We start from the raw sequence: 16,606 nt of genomic DNA, 5'->3' as shown, positions 1-16,606 counted from the left end.
CCTTAACCTTCAGGTTTTTTTAGCAAGCTATTTGTCAACTTGGAGGTGTGCTTGGCACCGTTATGTTGGAATATTGCCCTGTGGCCCAGTTTAGGAAGGAAGGGGGATCATGCTCTGCTTCAGTATGTCAAAGTACATGTTGGCATTCATGGTTCCCTCAATGAACTGTAGCTCCCCACAGCCGGCAGCAGTCATGCAGCCCCAAACCATGACACTCCTACCACCATGCCTGACTGTAGGAAGGACACACTTATCTTTGAATTCCTCACCTGGTTGCCGCTACACATGCTTGACACCATCTGAACCAAATAAGTTCATCTTGGTCTCATCAAACCACCAAACTGATCATATGCACTCAACTCCTTTGGTCAGCCATGGCGAGGACTGTTCTGAGTGGTTCCTGTCTTGTTAAACTGCTGTATTGTCTTGGCTACCGTGCTGCGGCTCAGTGTCAGGGTGGTGGCAATCTTCTTATAGCTTCGGCCATCATTATGTAGAGCAACAATTCTTTTTTTCAGAGCCTCGGAACTCTTTCCCATGAGGAGCCATGCTGAACTTCCAGTGACCAGTATGAGTGTGTGTGTGAGGGATAACACCAAATGTAACACCCTCCCCCCCCCCCCCCCATTCACACCTGAGACCTTGTAATACTAATGAGTCACATGCGGTTTAGACAATAGTGGCTGCGTGTTGAGTTATTTAGAGGACACCACATTTACCTTGTCATACAAGCTGCACACCGACACTGTACATTGTATCACAGGGTTAGATCTTCAGTGCTGTCCCATGAAAAGATAATAAAATATTTACAAAAAACGTGAGGGGTGTACTCACTTATGTGATATACAGCAGGCGAGAGTATAAGTATTTAAAAAAAAAAAAAAAAAAAGATTAATTTTGCATACGAAATCTGCATGGAAAATCCACACCAAATACCGCCTATGTGAATCTACCTCGAAGAGAAGAGTTTTCTAGTTTTTCACAATAGATTATTTTTGTAGAAACAGTTGTGCCATGTTGAAAGTTGGAGTGTATAAGATCATTTTTGTCAAAGAATGTGTTTTTCAATGGTGCCATTGTAATCTGCAAATTTAATAAAAAAAAGAGAAAGGAGGGAAAAAAAAAAAAAAAAAAAAAAAAAAGGTATGTGTGGGTGGGATGTAAATTAAAGGAAAATATTTGCCATTATTGATTAGGGATTTTTTTTAACCCTTATTAGTGTTAACTAAAATATCGCAATGTTTGTACTAAGTGAATTTAAAGGAGTCAGGTTTTTAAAATCGGGGAAAAAAGGAGGTTTTTTTTGCTAAACCTTTTTTTTCCCCTCAAGTTATAAAATAAAGCATTGATGTACCCATTATTCACATTTGGAATAACTTAGATAAGAAAATTTATTGAAAGAAGAAATAAGTGTTTCCCATCAGTAATAGATTTTAGTGAAGGTCCAGCAGGGAGAGGCGAGTCACCCCATTATTTAATTGAATCTCATTTTGTGCGTGAAATATTCACTGAAGAACTACATTTTCATCTGGCGCTGCCCTGAAATTCTCTCCAGCCAATTATAAATTAATTTACTAGATGAAAATTTGTACATCTTAAATTCAGCTCTGCGACTTTACGTTTTATTAAAGTTTATGGAAAAGAGCGATTGGGAAGAAAAACACTTAAATATTTGATGCCGCTATGCAAAGCTCTTAATACGGGGACAGAGGATCATATTTGCTGGGGAATCGGAGATAACCGTATTACGCCAGGCTACTTTAATACCTTAGGTGTCCTTACTATCAAGACTACTTTTCTGGATGATACTGTTCAACACTAAAGATGTCAAATTTGCACTTTTTTTTTTTTTTTTTAAAAAAAAAAAAGTGCAAATTTCTGTTTTTCTTTTCTTACAAACCTAATGGAAAAAAGGTTTAAAGGGAACCGGTCACTACTTTTTTTGCCTATAAGCTGTGGCCACCACAACCAGGCTCTTATATACAACATTTTAACATGCTGTATATAAGAGCCCAGGCCTGGTGTATAACATAAAAAAACACTTTAATACTTACCTAATGGTCGTGCTGTGGGCCTTATGGGAGTCACCGTTGTCTGGTGCCGGCGCCGCCTCTTTTGGCCATCTTTGTTCTCCTTCTCTAGCCGAGGTGCATGACGCGTCCGATGTCATCCACACTCGCTGGCATTCAGGTCCTGAGCAGGGCAGATCAAAGCATTGTAGTGCGCCTTGGCAGGACCGGCGAGTGTGTATGACATAGGCGCGTCATGCACACAGGCTTCAGAAAAAGGACAAAGATGACCGAAAGAGGAGGCTCCGGCACCGGACAACGGAGACGCCCATAAGGCCCACCGCGCGACCGTTAGGTAAGTATTGAGTGTTTTTTTTATGTTATACCCCCGGCCTGGGCTCTAATATACAGCATGTTAGAATGCTGTATATAAGAGCCCAGTGGTGGTGGCCGCAGCTTATAGACCAAAAAAAGTGGCGACAGGTTCCCTTTAAACTTAAAGGGAACCTGTTACCAGATTTTTCCCTATTAAACTAAAAGAATTCACCTTCTGCACCTCCTGCAGCTCCTGGGCTTCATTCTATGAAGGTGCATCTTGCACCCTGACTCCCCTTCCAGACCCTAAAAATAACTTTATAAAACTTGGCCCTTAGGTTTGCTAATTACCTTGGTTGGCCAGATGGGCGGGCTCATTTTCTGCTCCTTTCCCCCCTCCTGCCGTTGATCGCCGTCCTTCTGTCTTGATTGACAGGATGACGCTCTCAGTCATCCTCCTTGTCGCATTTTCAAATCTCGTGCCTGTGCAGTTAGGTGTGCTCGCGCAGGCGCAGTTCGCTCTGCCATATCACGGGCAGAGTAGAAGACAGCTGCCCTTGATGGCGCCGGAGAGCGAAATACGCAGGAGCAAGATTATGGGCGGGTACGAGCATAACGCTGGTGAGGTCATACACAGCGTCGACCTCACCGCTCGTACCCGCCCATATTCTCGCGCCTGTGCATTTAGCTCACCGGCGCAAGCTAGGGCAGCTGTGTTTTCTGCTCTGCCCGCGATATGGTAGCCTGCACCAACAGTGGGTCCACTAAAAGAAAAATTACTCCACTTGCTTACACTGCTCCACATGCCCATAATCCTACCCTCCTCTCAGAACTGAAGCCGGTGCATATGCATATATATATTATATATATATATATATATATATATATATATATATATATATATTATATATATTTTATTATTTTTATTTCTAAACGGGCAATGCAAAAATGTGCCCTCCTTTTCACGAATTTTGCTATTGCAATGTTATTAGCGTGTCTCAGCACAGAGCACCTTACCTCCTGGAAGCAGTTTAGGCAAACAACACTTTGTAAATTTTCTACAAAAAAACTTGAGACCCCCACACACAAAAAAGTGGTCCTGAAGAAAAATAGAATATTTTGCTGACCATTTTGGCAATATAAAATACAATAAATTACAACTACTTACAGTGGGGTGGGGGTGGGGGGGGAAGAGTATTTATTCAGCCCCCAATTGTGCAAGTTCTCCCACTTATAAAGATGAGATTTGCCTGTAATTTACATCATAGGTGACCACAACTATGAAAGACAAAATGAGTAAACAAATTCAGAAAATCACCGCGTCTGATTTGGCAAGATTCTTCTTGCAAGTTATGGTGGAAACTAAGTATTTGGTCAATAACAAAAGTTCACCTCAATATTTTGTTATATCCTTTGTTGGTAATTAGAGGTGAAACGTTTTCTATGAGTCTTCACAAGGCCGGCACACACTGTTGGTGGTATGTTGGCCCATTCCTCCATGCAGATCTCCTCTAGAGCAGTGATGTTTTGGGCCTGCCGCTGGGCAACACGGACTTTCAACTCCCTCCAAACGTTTTCTATGGGGTTGAGATCTTGAGACTGGCTAGGCCACTCCAGGACCTTCATATGCTTCTTACGAAGCCACTCCTTTGTTGCCATGGCGGTGTGCTTGGGATCATTATCCAGCTGAAAGACCCAGCCACGTTTCATCTTTAATGCCCTTGCTGATGGAATGAGGTTGGAACTAAAAATCTCACGATACATGGCCCCATTCATTCTTTCATGTACACGTATCAGTCGTCCTTGTCCCTTTGCAGAGAAGCAGTCCCAAAAGCATGATGTTGCTACCCCCATGCTTCACAGTAGGTATGGTGTTCTTTGGATGCAATTCAGCATTCTGTCTCCTCCAAACATGACGAGGTGTGTTTCTACCAAACAGTTCTACTTCGGTTTCATCAGACCATATGACATTCTCCCAATACTCTTCTGGATAATCCAAATGCTCTCTAGCAAACTTCTGACAGGCCCGGACATATACTGGCTTAAGCAGGGGAACAAATCTGGTACTGCAGGATCTGAGTCCCTGGTGGCGTAGTGTGTTACTGATGGTAGCCTTTGTTACGGTGGTCCCAGCTTTATGCAGGTCATTCACTAGGTTCCCCCATGTGGTTCTGGGATTTTTGCTCACAGTTCTTGTGATCATTTTGACCCCACGAGGCGAGATCTTCAGTGAAGCCAAAAATCGAGAGAGATTATCAGTAGTCTTGTATGTCTTCCCTTTTCTTATTATTGATTTCATCACACCAAGCTGCTTGCCTTTTGCAGATTCAGTCTTCCCAGCCTGGTGCAGGGCTACAATTTGGTTTCTGATATCCTTTGACAGCTCTTTGGTCTTCACCATAGTGGAATTTGGAGTGTGACTGTTTGAAGTTGCGGACAGGCGTCTTTTATACTGATAAGTTCAAACAGGTTCCATTACTACAGGTAATGAGTGGAGGACAGAGGAGCCTCTTAAAGAAGAAGTTACAGGTCTGTGAGAGTAAGACATCTTGCATGTTTTTAGGTGACTAAATACTTATTTTCCACCATAATTTGCAGAAAAAAATCTTGCCAAATCAGACGCGGTGATTTTCTGGATTTATTGTGTCTCTCATAGTTGTGGTCTACCTATGATGTCAATTACAGGCCTCATCTTTTTAAGTGGGAAAATTGCACAATTTGGAGGCTGACTAAATACTTTTTTTCCCCTCACTGTATGAGGGTTCCATGGGACAGATGACCTATTAATCAAATATTCGGGTACCCCTCAAACAAAAATAGTCCAAAATTAAGAACCGCTTGAAATTAGTATAGTTATTTATTGCTGGGGAGATCATAGGGGATAAAAGTATAAGCATAGAGGGAGACAACAAAAAAAAAAAATCATTCTAAATCCCACTGGCACCAACCAGAGTATTTGAGCTGCTAGTAATCACCTCTTCTAAAAGAGGGCGAAAACTGCAGAGGGAATGAAAAACGCCAGATCATCAAACAGCCAGGGAGGGCGATGTAATACAAATCACTGATGCAACCAAGTGAATCACAGAACAGTTGGGAAGCTGCCATGATCAAGACCGATATCAGAGACAGCGAGCAAGATGGAGCAAGTGTCAGCCCGAGTCAAGGACACCCGCAGGACAACGCTCAGCAGTCCTAGGAGGATCGGACGCCCAGGCTATAATATAATGATAGTGATTAGAAAACCGCCAATGCCCTACTGCAAACCCCCGACACTGCAGAGCAAACAACTGTCATTAGCCACCAATGTGTAGGTAAAGAACAATCTGTGATAAAAACAAAAACACCTTTTTCAATGTAGTGTTTTTTGATATAGTGATACTGCCACCCTTATACATAGGATGTCTCTGGTATTGCAGTACATAGATGACAAACCCTATTCAAATGAATTTTGTTGTCAGAGATTAGCAGGCCAGTGGATTTTCAAGTTCGACGAATTCACACGGACTTTGAAAAACAAAGAAAAAAAAGTTTGGTTCGGATGCCAAATCCCATTCAAGTCAGTGGGGACCCGAATTTCTGTGCTGAAAAATGGCTGTAATAAAAGGATAGGGGGCTGCAAAAAGGAAGCAAAATGGAGGTAAGAGCAGAACAGTTATAAATTCACACACACTTCGCTGGGCCCTTTCCTGGCCTGGTCATTAAACTTCATGAATATGCACTGCTTCCCCCACCCTGTGTGTTGATGTCTGTGATTGGTTAGAGAAAAGTTTATCAAAACTAGGAGGGGATCCCCCACTTTTTTTTGTAAAAAAACGAGTCAAGGTAAAGCTGACAGCTGGGGGCTGGTATTAGGAGGGTGGGAAGAGCCATGGTTATTGGCCTGTCCCAGACTAAAAATGCCAGACTGCAGCTGCCCGAGAATTGGCGCATCCATTAGATGGCATTTTACCCAGCTCATCCCAAATGCACTGGTGCAGTGGTAAAATCGGGGCAATATATGGGGTTAATGTCAGCTGTTATTTATCAAAAATCACAGCTGCCAACAAGCCCTAGCTTAATGATGGGGAGGAGTCCAATGAGACACCTCAATTACTAACCCTGTTAGTCAAAAGAAATAAAAAACAGAATTATTTTTTTTTGTTATTTCAAATAAAAGCTTTTTCTGTTTATTTCTTTTGACTTACAGGGTTAGTAACTGGGGTGTCTCAGACTCCTCCCCATCATTTAGCTAGATCTTGATGGCAGCTGTGATTTGAGAAATAACAGCTGACATCAACACCATATATAACCCAGATTGCCACCGCACCAATGCAATTGGGATGAGCTGGGTAAAATGCCAGAATTGGTGCATCTAATGGATGCACCAATTCTGGGGCAGCTGCAGGCTGGCATTTTTAGGCTGGGACAGGCCAATAACTAGGCCCTTCCCACCCCCCTAATACCAGCCACCAGCTGTCCGCTTTACCTTGGCTCAATGAACAAAAATAAATAAAATAACTAAAACAGGACATCCTCTTTCACCCATTTATTAACCCTCAAAACATCGCCACTCGTCCGACATAATCCACAATGACGTCCCTTGACCCGGTTACATCCAGAGGCTGCAGTGACAGAAAATGCGACCACGCACTGCAGCCTCCGGGACATTACCCCCCAGGACACAGAAAGGAGGGGTAGAGCCCGTTGGTACCATGTGAGCCCCCAGCTGTGAACTCTGGTGAACTGAGTGACATCACCGCTTCTCACAGTCAGGCTCCCCAACTGGCCTCAGTGTGTCTCGGAAGCTGCAGTGAACAGCTGCGTTTTCTGCCACTGCAGCCTATGGATGTTGTTGTGGATTGCATTGGACTGAGACTGTTTTTGGGGTTAATAAAAAAAAAAAAAAGACACCATCTTTCACCAATTTATTTCAAATAAAGAATTTCTGTGTTTGTGTTTATTTCTTTTGACTTAAAAGGTTAGTAATGGGAGTGTCTCAGACACCTCATCATTACTAACCTAGGGTTTGATGGCAGCTGTGATTTATGACAAATCACAGCTGTCATCAACTTCATATATTACCCCAAATGCCACCACACCAGGGCAATCAGGAAGAGCAATGTAAAGTGCTAGAATTGTGGCATTTAATCGTTGTGCCAATTCTGGGGTGGCTGTGGGCTGGTATTTTAAGGCTGGGACAGGCAACTCACCATGACCCTTCCCACCCTGATAATACCAAACCCCAGCTGTCAGTTTTCCCTTCTCTGGTTATAAATAAAAAATAAATAAAAACTAGAGCAGACACCATGATTATTTTTTTAAAAATTCATTTTAAAAACCGGTGTTGGATCCCATCTATTTTTGATAACCAGCCTCGGTAAAGCAGACCGCTGGGGATTGCAGCCTCCAGCTGTTGCTTTACCAGCACTGGTTATATAATATAAAAATAAATAAATAAATAGGGTAGGAGCCCACATCATTGTTTTATTTAATTTATGTTACAGTGCTGCGCCCGCCAATCACAGTCACGCTTTACATGGCTGTGATGGGGCCTTAAGTGTCCATGCTGTAAAAGCTTGCCGATTGGCTGCTCTGCCAGTGTTCAGTACGAGCCCTGAATTTTACAGTTGGGGTTTGATCATTCCTAGTCATCATGAAAAGTCATGTCTACCAAAAAGGATTGGTGATAACTACGCAAACAGGTTGGGGTTTGACAACTAAGATCGAGACCCTAGTGTGTGTCATTTTTTATTGGACTGCTAGAAAAAGCCAGCATGGCTATACATGGCCATCTGTAGCAGTCTCATTGGGGCTGAATGGTGCAGCAGCACAAAATGATAAATAAAAACACCTGTTACAATTTAAAGTTAAAAGGAAATAAATAATAGTACACATGAAAGTATGAACATATACATACATACATACATATATATACATACATACATACATACACACACACATATTTTATACATATACACACACACACACACACAATATTAGAGAGATAGATAGAGATAGATATATCTATCTATATATCTCTCTCATATACATATATACATACATACATATATATATATATATATATATTATATATATATATCTATATATCTATCTCATATCTATATATATCTATATATATCTATCTATATCTATCTATATCTATCTATATCTATCTATATCTATCTATATCTATCTATATCTATCTATATCTATCTATATCTATCTATATCTACACACACCCACACCCACACCCACACCCACACCCACACCCACACCCACACCCACACCCACACCCACACCCACACCCACACCCACACCCACACCCACACCCACACCCACACTTATATATTGAAATCTGCTTCTTTCTCCTCCTGATGTTTTATTGTCAACTCACAGGTAAAATCTGTGCTTGTTGAATACAGATTTTCTCATTACTTGGACAAGAGATGACAGTTGGTGCTCATAAGATTCTATGGAGAAGTGTACCTTGCTTCAGAGGAACTTGCAGTAGAATGTCTGTGGCTTTACCTCCTCCCTTCATAGAATTTTAAAAGCACCAACTGTCGTTTCCTATATCAGTAACAAGAAAGTCTGTCTTCACTGAACACAGACTTTACTGATGAATGGAGAGTTAAATATCAATCCAGAAGGAGAAAAGCAGAGATTTCTCTGATAAGATATATTACAAAAGTTGCTGATTCTCTTTAAATGATTGAAATAATAACCCTTTGAAGTTCAAAAATTTTCAAACAACCAATCAGTACTTGGAAATATGGTGTGAGAGGAGCGGCCACTGCACCCAGTGGGCAGATTAATCATTGCCTAGCAAAGCCATGCAGAGATTAAAAAGGAGAATACAGTGGAAGCTTGGTTATCGAGAACAATCCGTTCTGGGACTGTGCTTGTTAACCAAGTTACTCGTTCAGCAAAACAAGAATTCCCATAGGAAATCATTGCAATGCAGACAATTCGTTCCACAACTTGTTAAATGTCCCATCTTGGTCCCCTGTTGTCCCATTCCATACTCGTACAAACACACACAAACACACAGATTATGCTGCTCACCTTACCTTCCGTTCCCTCGAAGGTCTCCTGGAACTTGCAGTGCGCCCGTACAAGACGTGTATCGGATAACCAAGGCAACCGATGCCGGACCTCCCGCACTCAGCGCGCTGACATCAAAGACAGGAGCCGCTTGCCTCTGATTGGCCAGAGCGCTGCCTTTGAGTAGCGCCTGACAGGGGAAGTTCCTCCCTCATCGCGATGGTTACCCGATACACATCCTGTGGAGGGAGGACCTTCCCCTGTCAGCCACTACTCAAAGACAGCGCACTGGCCAATTAGAAGCAAGCGGCTCCTGCCTTTGACATCAGCGCGCTGAGTGCGGAAGGTCCGGCATCGGTCACCTTGGTTACCCGATACATGCAAGTTCCAGGAAGCCGGCGAGGGAATGGAAGGTAAGGTGAGCATAATATGTGTGTGTGCGTGCATGTTTGTTTGTTTGTGTGTGCGTGCGTGCTTATGTGGATTGCAAGTGCGGGTTAGAGCGCGGTGGCTGTACGGAACCGGAAGTGTGTGCGGTGAGTATTTTGCTCGTACAGCAAAGCCTTCTCGTAAACAGAGTTACAAATTTACAGAAAGCTTTGCTCATTAGGTGAAATACTCGCTAACTGGGTTACTCGTTAAGCGAGGTTCCACTGTATATGTTACTTGGAAGAACGCAGCAGAAAAAAAAATAAATAAAATAAAATCAGCTTTATAAAAAGGTTTTAAAAAGGGAACATGTCACTGAAAATATAGTCCAATCTGACAGCATCATATAGGGCACAAGAGGACTGATGACTATTTATTTGGGGATTTTTGGTCATTTTGGTGATTCCATCAGTCATACAGTCACTTGAGTAGATCTGACCAATTTTGTAAGCTCAGAATTAGCTTTTTTTTCACATGAATAATATACAAAATATACTGAATCTTTTCCAAAAAAACTAGATAATCCGCTCCGCTCCTCATCCCCTGTATCATGCAGATTACAGATTGGACGGCAATCTCAATGTCACAGCCTCCCTTTACATGAAAGCGTTACTAATAATAATTAATAATAATAATAATAATAATAATAATAATAAAAATAAAAAAAGGATTTTCAGATTGCTGCAACCAAAATAGCACCAGCAGGATCTGAAAATGATCATTAAAAAAAAAAAAAATAATAATAATTAGGAAGCAACAACTAATGTTTTCGGAACATTGACTTTCTAGTGCTTGTCTAGTTCTGCAGAAACCAAATATCATTACTGTACACTGGACGGCCGCCTGTGTGTTTGATTAGGCGAGTAATGATGGCTGTGACTATACAAGTGGTTAGAAAGAGGAAAACCATTACCCATGGCTCAAAATATTAGTAGCCTTAGACATCATTAAAATGAGCCCCTATACGCTGCTCATGCATAGGTAATGTGTGTATTAAGTGTAATGAAGGAGCGGACATATTGGTGAAACCTGTACGACCACACGGTGGTCCAAGAGATACCTCCAATAAAGGTGAAATTGTGCATTATGATGAACTGTTGGACTGCAAAGGGACCGTATACTGTTCTTGCAGGGACCCAAAGGAGTTAGGGGACCCTTTTCTACCTCCAATCCAGTTGTAATTTTGCATTATGATGAGTTTTTGGACTGCAGAGGGCCCATATATTGTTTTTGCACAGTGTCTTTCCTGTCTGTCTGCCGGTGGTGTACTGCATCACCCCAAGAACTGTACCGAAGTCTATAGTATTCTCAATGTAAGGGACTTGTCTAATAGTAGTAATACTCACCCTCACATTCCCCCAAGTCTTATTGCAACTCTCAATGAGTTCCTATGTCCTGGTCCATTCTCAACATATAAATAGATGAAATGTCCATCACGGGTAGCATTTCCTGCAATTTTCTTCATGACTAGATGGAACCAATAACTATGGGACTGTGCAAGGGTCGAATCTGGAGAGGCAAGGATCGGAAAGTATCACTCCTATTTGATTTTTTTGTTAAATTTTTCTACAATGTCTAAACCCTTTGGAGAAAACAAACACACACACACACACACACACACACACACACACCTTTGATTACCCCGTTAATATAGTGCCATACTCCGGTACCAGTCAGCAGCCAGCCTAACCCTTGAGAGTCTTCACAAATCTCCATACAGGATCCATCCTCAAATCTATACAGCCTGTGGAATGTATGGGCAGGACAGATGGAAGCGGCACTCCAAAAAGGTACATGTATGAATGTGTCTAATGCACCCAAGTTCCATAAATAGGCAACCTTTATCTCTTCTATAACCATTACCAACCACAATGACTCCTTATCTGTGACTTATCAGAGTATTGAACAAAAGCTGTGGAAAAATAAGCGCAATAGGGTCTTACCCTTATAGGCACAGGGCAAAGGAGGGGGAGCAATAATACTCACCAACTGTAGTTGTGAAAGTCACAACTACTGTATTCGCATGTAGAAATGGATCAAGGCAGCGGCAACCCAGTGGCTGATAACAGAGTATGGCATTGGATATGTTATTTCAAAAGTGTATATGAGCGATACTTCAATTATTGCTACAATAAAGTATCTGAAGGAATATTTCCATATCCTTGCACAACCCCACTGATGGTATATATTATTGTTGATATGTCCTGGTTCAGATATTGCCTCTTACTAAGGCCTCCTTTTTTCGGGTATTCCCATTCCCCCATTACCCAATTGGTAATTGTGATTTTGTCCTGAGGGTGAAGGTTCTGGTTGAAACGCGTCAACTAATAAATAATTTGGAAACTAATCTGGTTGGTCTCTCCACACGGCATAATCCCCATTCCTCTTCGACTTGTGTAGCTACACAAGGATGCAGCCGTTCTACATGATACCCTTATAGCTTAGGCCCCTTTACAGGGATCCGTCACATCAGTTTTACCACAATCTGCAACGGATCAGTCACAAAACGGATTGTGACTGATGGATAAAAAACTGATGTGTGAAAGGGGCCTTAGTTGTGGCTTTACACAATCCATATTCTTCTTAATATGTAAATGAGCTGTTCGGATCTATGGGCCGAACATAGATCTCCCTGAGAATCTGCCTCCAGGGCTTATTGTAAAGGAAAGGATGTGTTACCAGTGTGAGACATGTAATGACTGCTTAAACCAGGCCACAGCCAATGAGAAAAGGGGAGGAAGTCCGGAAAACCAAAAATTAATCCCCATTAAAAAAATAACTTAATAATAAACATTAAAAGATCAAAACCACAATAATTCAAACAACAGGTTATGCAGGGAGTATAACAACAAAAGCTAGGAAGGGAGACGGGAAAAGGCTGTCCCTGGATATCCCTAAGGTAGCTCTCCCCATCTAGCAATGGAGGGTATGGCGCCCTAAGGGTTGTGGCGCCCCCATTCACCGACGGGAGACCGTAAATGACCCTAAAAAGACCCTGCATAGATCAAGCACCAAAATATTAGAAAAGCCTCATCAAAGATAAGATGGAGACAGAAAACTTATCTGGAAGGTCCACGACAAATTCCTGACGCGTTTCCTCCCATAGATGCCAGGGAATCATCAGGGGACATGCCCAGGAGGTCCAATATAGATACGAGCTCCTCCTTAGGGCACCAGAGCAGTGGTGTGTGAGGGTGATACCTCCTGGGCATGTCCCCTGATGATTCCCTGGCATCTATGGGAGGAAACGCGTCAGGAATTTGTCGTGGACCTTCCAGATAAGTTTTCTGTCTCCATCTTATCTTTGATGAGGCTTTTCTAATATTTTGGTGCTTGATCTATGCAGGGTCTTTTTAGGGTCATTTAGGATCTCCCGTCGGTGAATGGGGCCGCCACAACCCTTACGGCGTCATACCCTCCATTGCTAGGTAGTGAGAGCTACCTTAGGGATATCCAGGGACAGCCTTTTCCCGTCTCCCTTCCTAGCTTTTGTTATTATACTCCCTGCATAACCTGTTTGTATTATTGTGGTTTTGATCTTTTAATGTTTATTATTACATGTAATGACTGAAAGTCTGTTCTCGCGATCTACATGTCCAACAATGGTATCACCCACTTTCAAACAAAGACTTGTTCAGAGGATGTGGCTATGTTGGGTGGATGCTGGGAGTGTCTTTACTTATTATGCAGTTATGTATTCTACTATTTGCCATTATGTAAGAAATGCCTAAATTTATGCATGGTATGGTATATTTCTGAAGATTATAGAAAGACTATTCTCATTAAAAACTCATTTGGAAAGCTTTGGAAATCACTTGCCTGTGTAGTGCTTTAATTCTCACCAGCATCTTAAAATAAACCCCAGAACTTTTTACTTGAAGTGAGAATTACTTCAACATCGGCCCCTAGATCTGAAATCGTGGATTTCTCTGAAATAATATGTTGGATTGTTCATATCAAGGTACTTTTTAATCCCAGCGGGGGTAGAAAATATGGCTAAAACTTAACTTTTATTAAACACTGTTAAAAATGGAGCACCCAAATGACAAACTTCTACAGAAAAAACCTGTGTGAACAGGTACCACGGTCACATAGCCCACCTAACACACTAAGCTGTGTAATTAAAGCAAAAACCAGCAAGATGCATGCCCAAAACACCTAAGCTGAATGATAATAAAGCAATGGTTTCACTGTCTGAGGACCACATGGACATGGTCTCAATATCACTGTACCTTTGACCGCCGGATCCCCCGAGTCATATCTTAATGAAACGCATTGGAAACAATGGACGTGAGTGGTGACTGATATCTAGGAGACCAAGGAAGTGTGTGGCAGGTTTTATCCTATTGTCTTTGGTAGACATCATTTCCCTTACTGAACGACCGTATCATTTTATCCTCTATGACCTGCATGCTCATGTAGATGGCGTAGGAGGCTCAACCCTACTGTCAGATTCATTTTAAAAGATTTTCAAAAATCAGAATATAAAAGAGTAAGCTGTTCTTCCATACAAATGAATAGGACAGTTCTTTCTGACCTTTTTCGGAGCATTTATCCCAGCGTTTTTAATGGGGGATTCGCTGTAAAAATGGTATAAAAAGACATAGCGTGATCAGACCATAAGGCTGTTTTCACACTGCATTTAGTCTTCACATTCATGACTCCATTGGGGTTTCCATCTAAATACACCCAAAAAAAAAAAAAAAAAACCCCACAGGGTTTAGATGGAATCCCCAATGGAGTGGAATCAAAAGTTTTTTTTAACTAGGATTCCGTTTGGCCTCCAGAGACTACATAGTTTTGGACACATGGGGCAGATTTAAAAGGAACCGGTCACCCGATTTGACGACTAAGCTGTGGCCACCACCAATGATTTCTTATATATACAGCATTCGAGAATACTGTATAAGTTCCCAGGCCGCACTGTATAACAAAAAAAACAAACCAAAAAAAACAACACTTATAATACTCACCTACAGGGCGGTCCAGTCTGATAAGTGTCGCTGCTCTCTGGTCCGGCGCCTCCTCTTTCTGGTCTGGTGCCTCCTCATCTGCGATCTCAGTCCTCCTTCTACCCAGCCCAGTGTGGATAACGCGTGTACGTCATCCACACAAGCAGACACTGTGGTCCTGCGCAGGCGCAGATTGATCTGCTTGCTGAGGGCAGATCAAAAGTACTGTAATGCGCATGCGCAAGGAAAGGTTAAAGATCACCCGCGCATGCACTCTACCATATTTTGATGTGCCCTGAGTAGGGCAGATCACAGTGCGCCTGCGCAGGACTGCAATGCTAGCTAGTGTGCATGACATAGGACGCCTCATGCACACGTGCCTCAGAAGGAGGAGGACAGCGATCGCCGCAAAGAGTAGGCGCTGGACCAGAGAGGAGACACCAGACCGCAGAGTAGCGACACTCGTCGGATCAGACTGTCCCCTTAAGTGTTTTTTACGTTCTACACAGTGTCCTGGGCTCTTTATATACAACAGTCTGACCGTAGCTTATAGTCGCCAAATCTGATGAATGGTTCCCTTTAATACTGGAATTCTGGGCAGTCAAGCATGGTGCTGTCCATGTATTGTGCTCAGTCGCAAAATGCCATGTAAAGGTCTCTTCCAGTCATGAATTGACGGCCTGGCCTCCTAGGCCATCAGTTGGAGGGCATTTTCCTCGTAGATCAGGAACAGTAACGTTAGGAGGGTGCAGAACTAGCGCTTACAGATTTGCTCAGATTCGACTACCGTTACGGAATATAAAATACGTGGTGGGAGGATGTCCATATCCATCTTGGTACAAGCAGGAGTCATGTGTAGGAACAAGACTTCATTCACTGAAAATGAGACGTCCACCCCAAATACCTTCATCATCAATCCACTTCAGTGTAATGGGCTGCCCCTGGTGTAGGCTGCACATCTCCCGCACTTCATCGCACAGTTCTTCATAACTCATCGAAGCTCCCAGGCGAGTGATCAGAATATCTCTGCAAAAACACAAGAAAAAAACCACAACAGTCAGAATGGTAAGATGAATTGATATTCGAAGGAAAAAGTCAGAGCATTAACATTTACAGCCCAGGGCGTGTTACACTGCGAGTGATATCATCACAATGTTGTACAGGATATTAATCCCTGGTATGTATCGGCTCCTACACTTACCACATGTATTAATAGCGCACGAAACCTCATAAAAGGAGCTCACACAATGTAATGCTCCTGGCTTCCAAAAAGGTGTTGAAATAAAAGCAATAATATTAATTATAAGGCAGAAAGTAGGTTGGGATATAAAGGGCTGCAGACCGAATATTAGGAGATGGTGCAGTCGGCGAAACTCACCGGCGTCAGCCATTACTCTCAAGATCCAAAAAGGGAAACTGCAGGATCCACAAATTATTAAAAAGTCCACAATATTCCACATGTAGAAAAATCCAGCATTTCCAAGACTTTCACATTTTAAAATTCCACGGTTTACACACCATTAAAAAGGGAAACATGACGCGTTTCGGATCCAACAGATCCTTATTCATATCTCAAATCTGTTAGATCCGAAACGCGTCATCTGTTTAAAACGTGAAATAAGGCTTGGAATTTATCGTTTGGGATTGCTGGATTTTTTTTTTTTTATTGTTTCTTCAGGTGACCAGCTGGACTCTGATCCGTGCATCCCATTCCTTATACCAGGAATGGCAGTCAGTGGTAGAGTGGCTGATAAGTTTTTCTTGATTCCAGATGTAGAGATGAAGCAACAGCGCCCAAATATTATTATTAATAATAAGAATATTTATTCACTCATATAGCGCCAATACTTCTGAAGCGCTTTACATACATCCTCATCA

General features: G+C 42.2%; 1 protein-coding gene across 1 annotated transcript in view; it reads right to left on the bottom strand.

Moving 5' to 3' along the window:
- The window catches only part of PRKCZ (protein kinase C zeta), a 192,016-nt gene that overhangs the window by 149,215 nt on the left and 26,195 nt on the right, over positions 1 to 16,606 (bottom strand). The window contains exon 3 of the mRNA XM_075328752.1: positions 15,633 to 15,754. Coding sequence (XP_075184867.1) covers positions 15,633 to 15,754 — 122 coding nt within the window. The remainder of the gene's footprint in view (positions 1 to 15,632; positions 15,755 to 16,606) is intronic.

Source organism: Anomaloglossus baeobatrachus, chromosome 11 (assembly GCF_048569485.1).
Source record: "Anomaloglossus baeobatrachus isolate aAnoBae1 chromosome 11, aAnoBae1.hap1, whole genome shotgun sequence".
In the NCBI taxonomy this organism is placed as follows: Eukaryota; Metazoa; Chordata; class Amphibia; order Anura; family Aromobatidae; genus Anomaloglossus; species Anomaloglossus baeobatrachus.
Note: the sequence above shows the minus strand (reverse complement) of the source record. Positions and strands in the feature narration are given on the sequence as shown.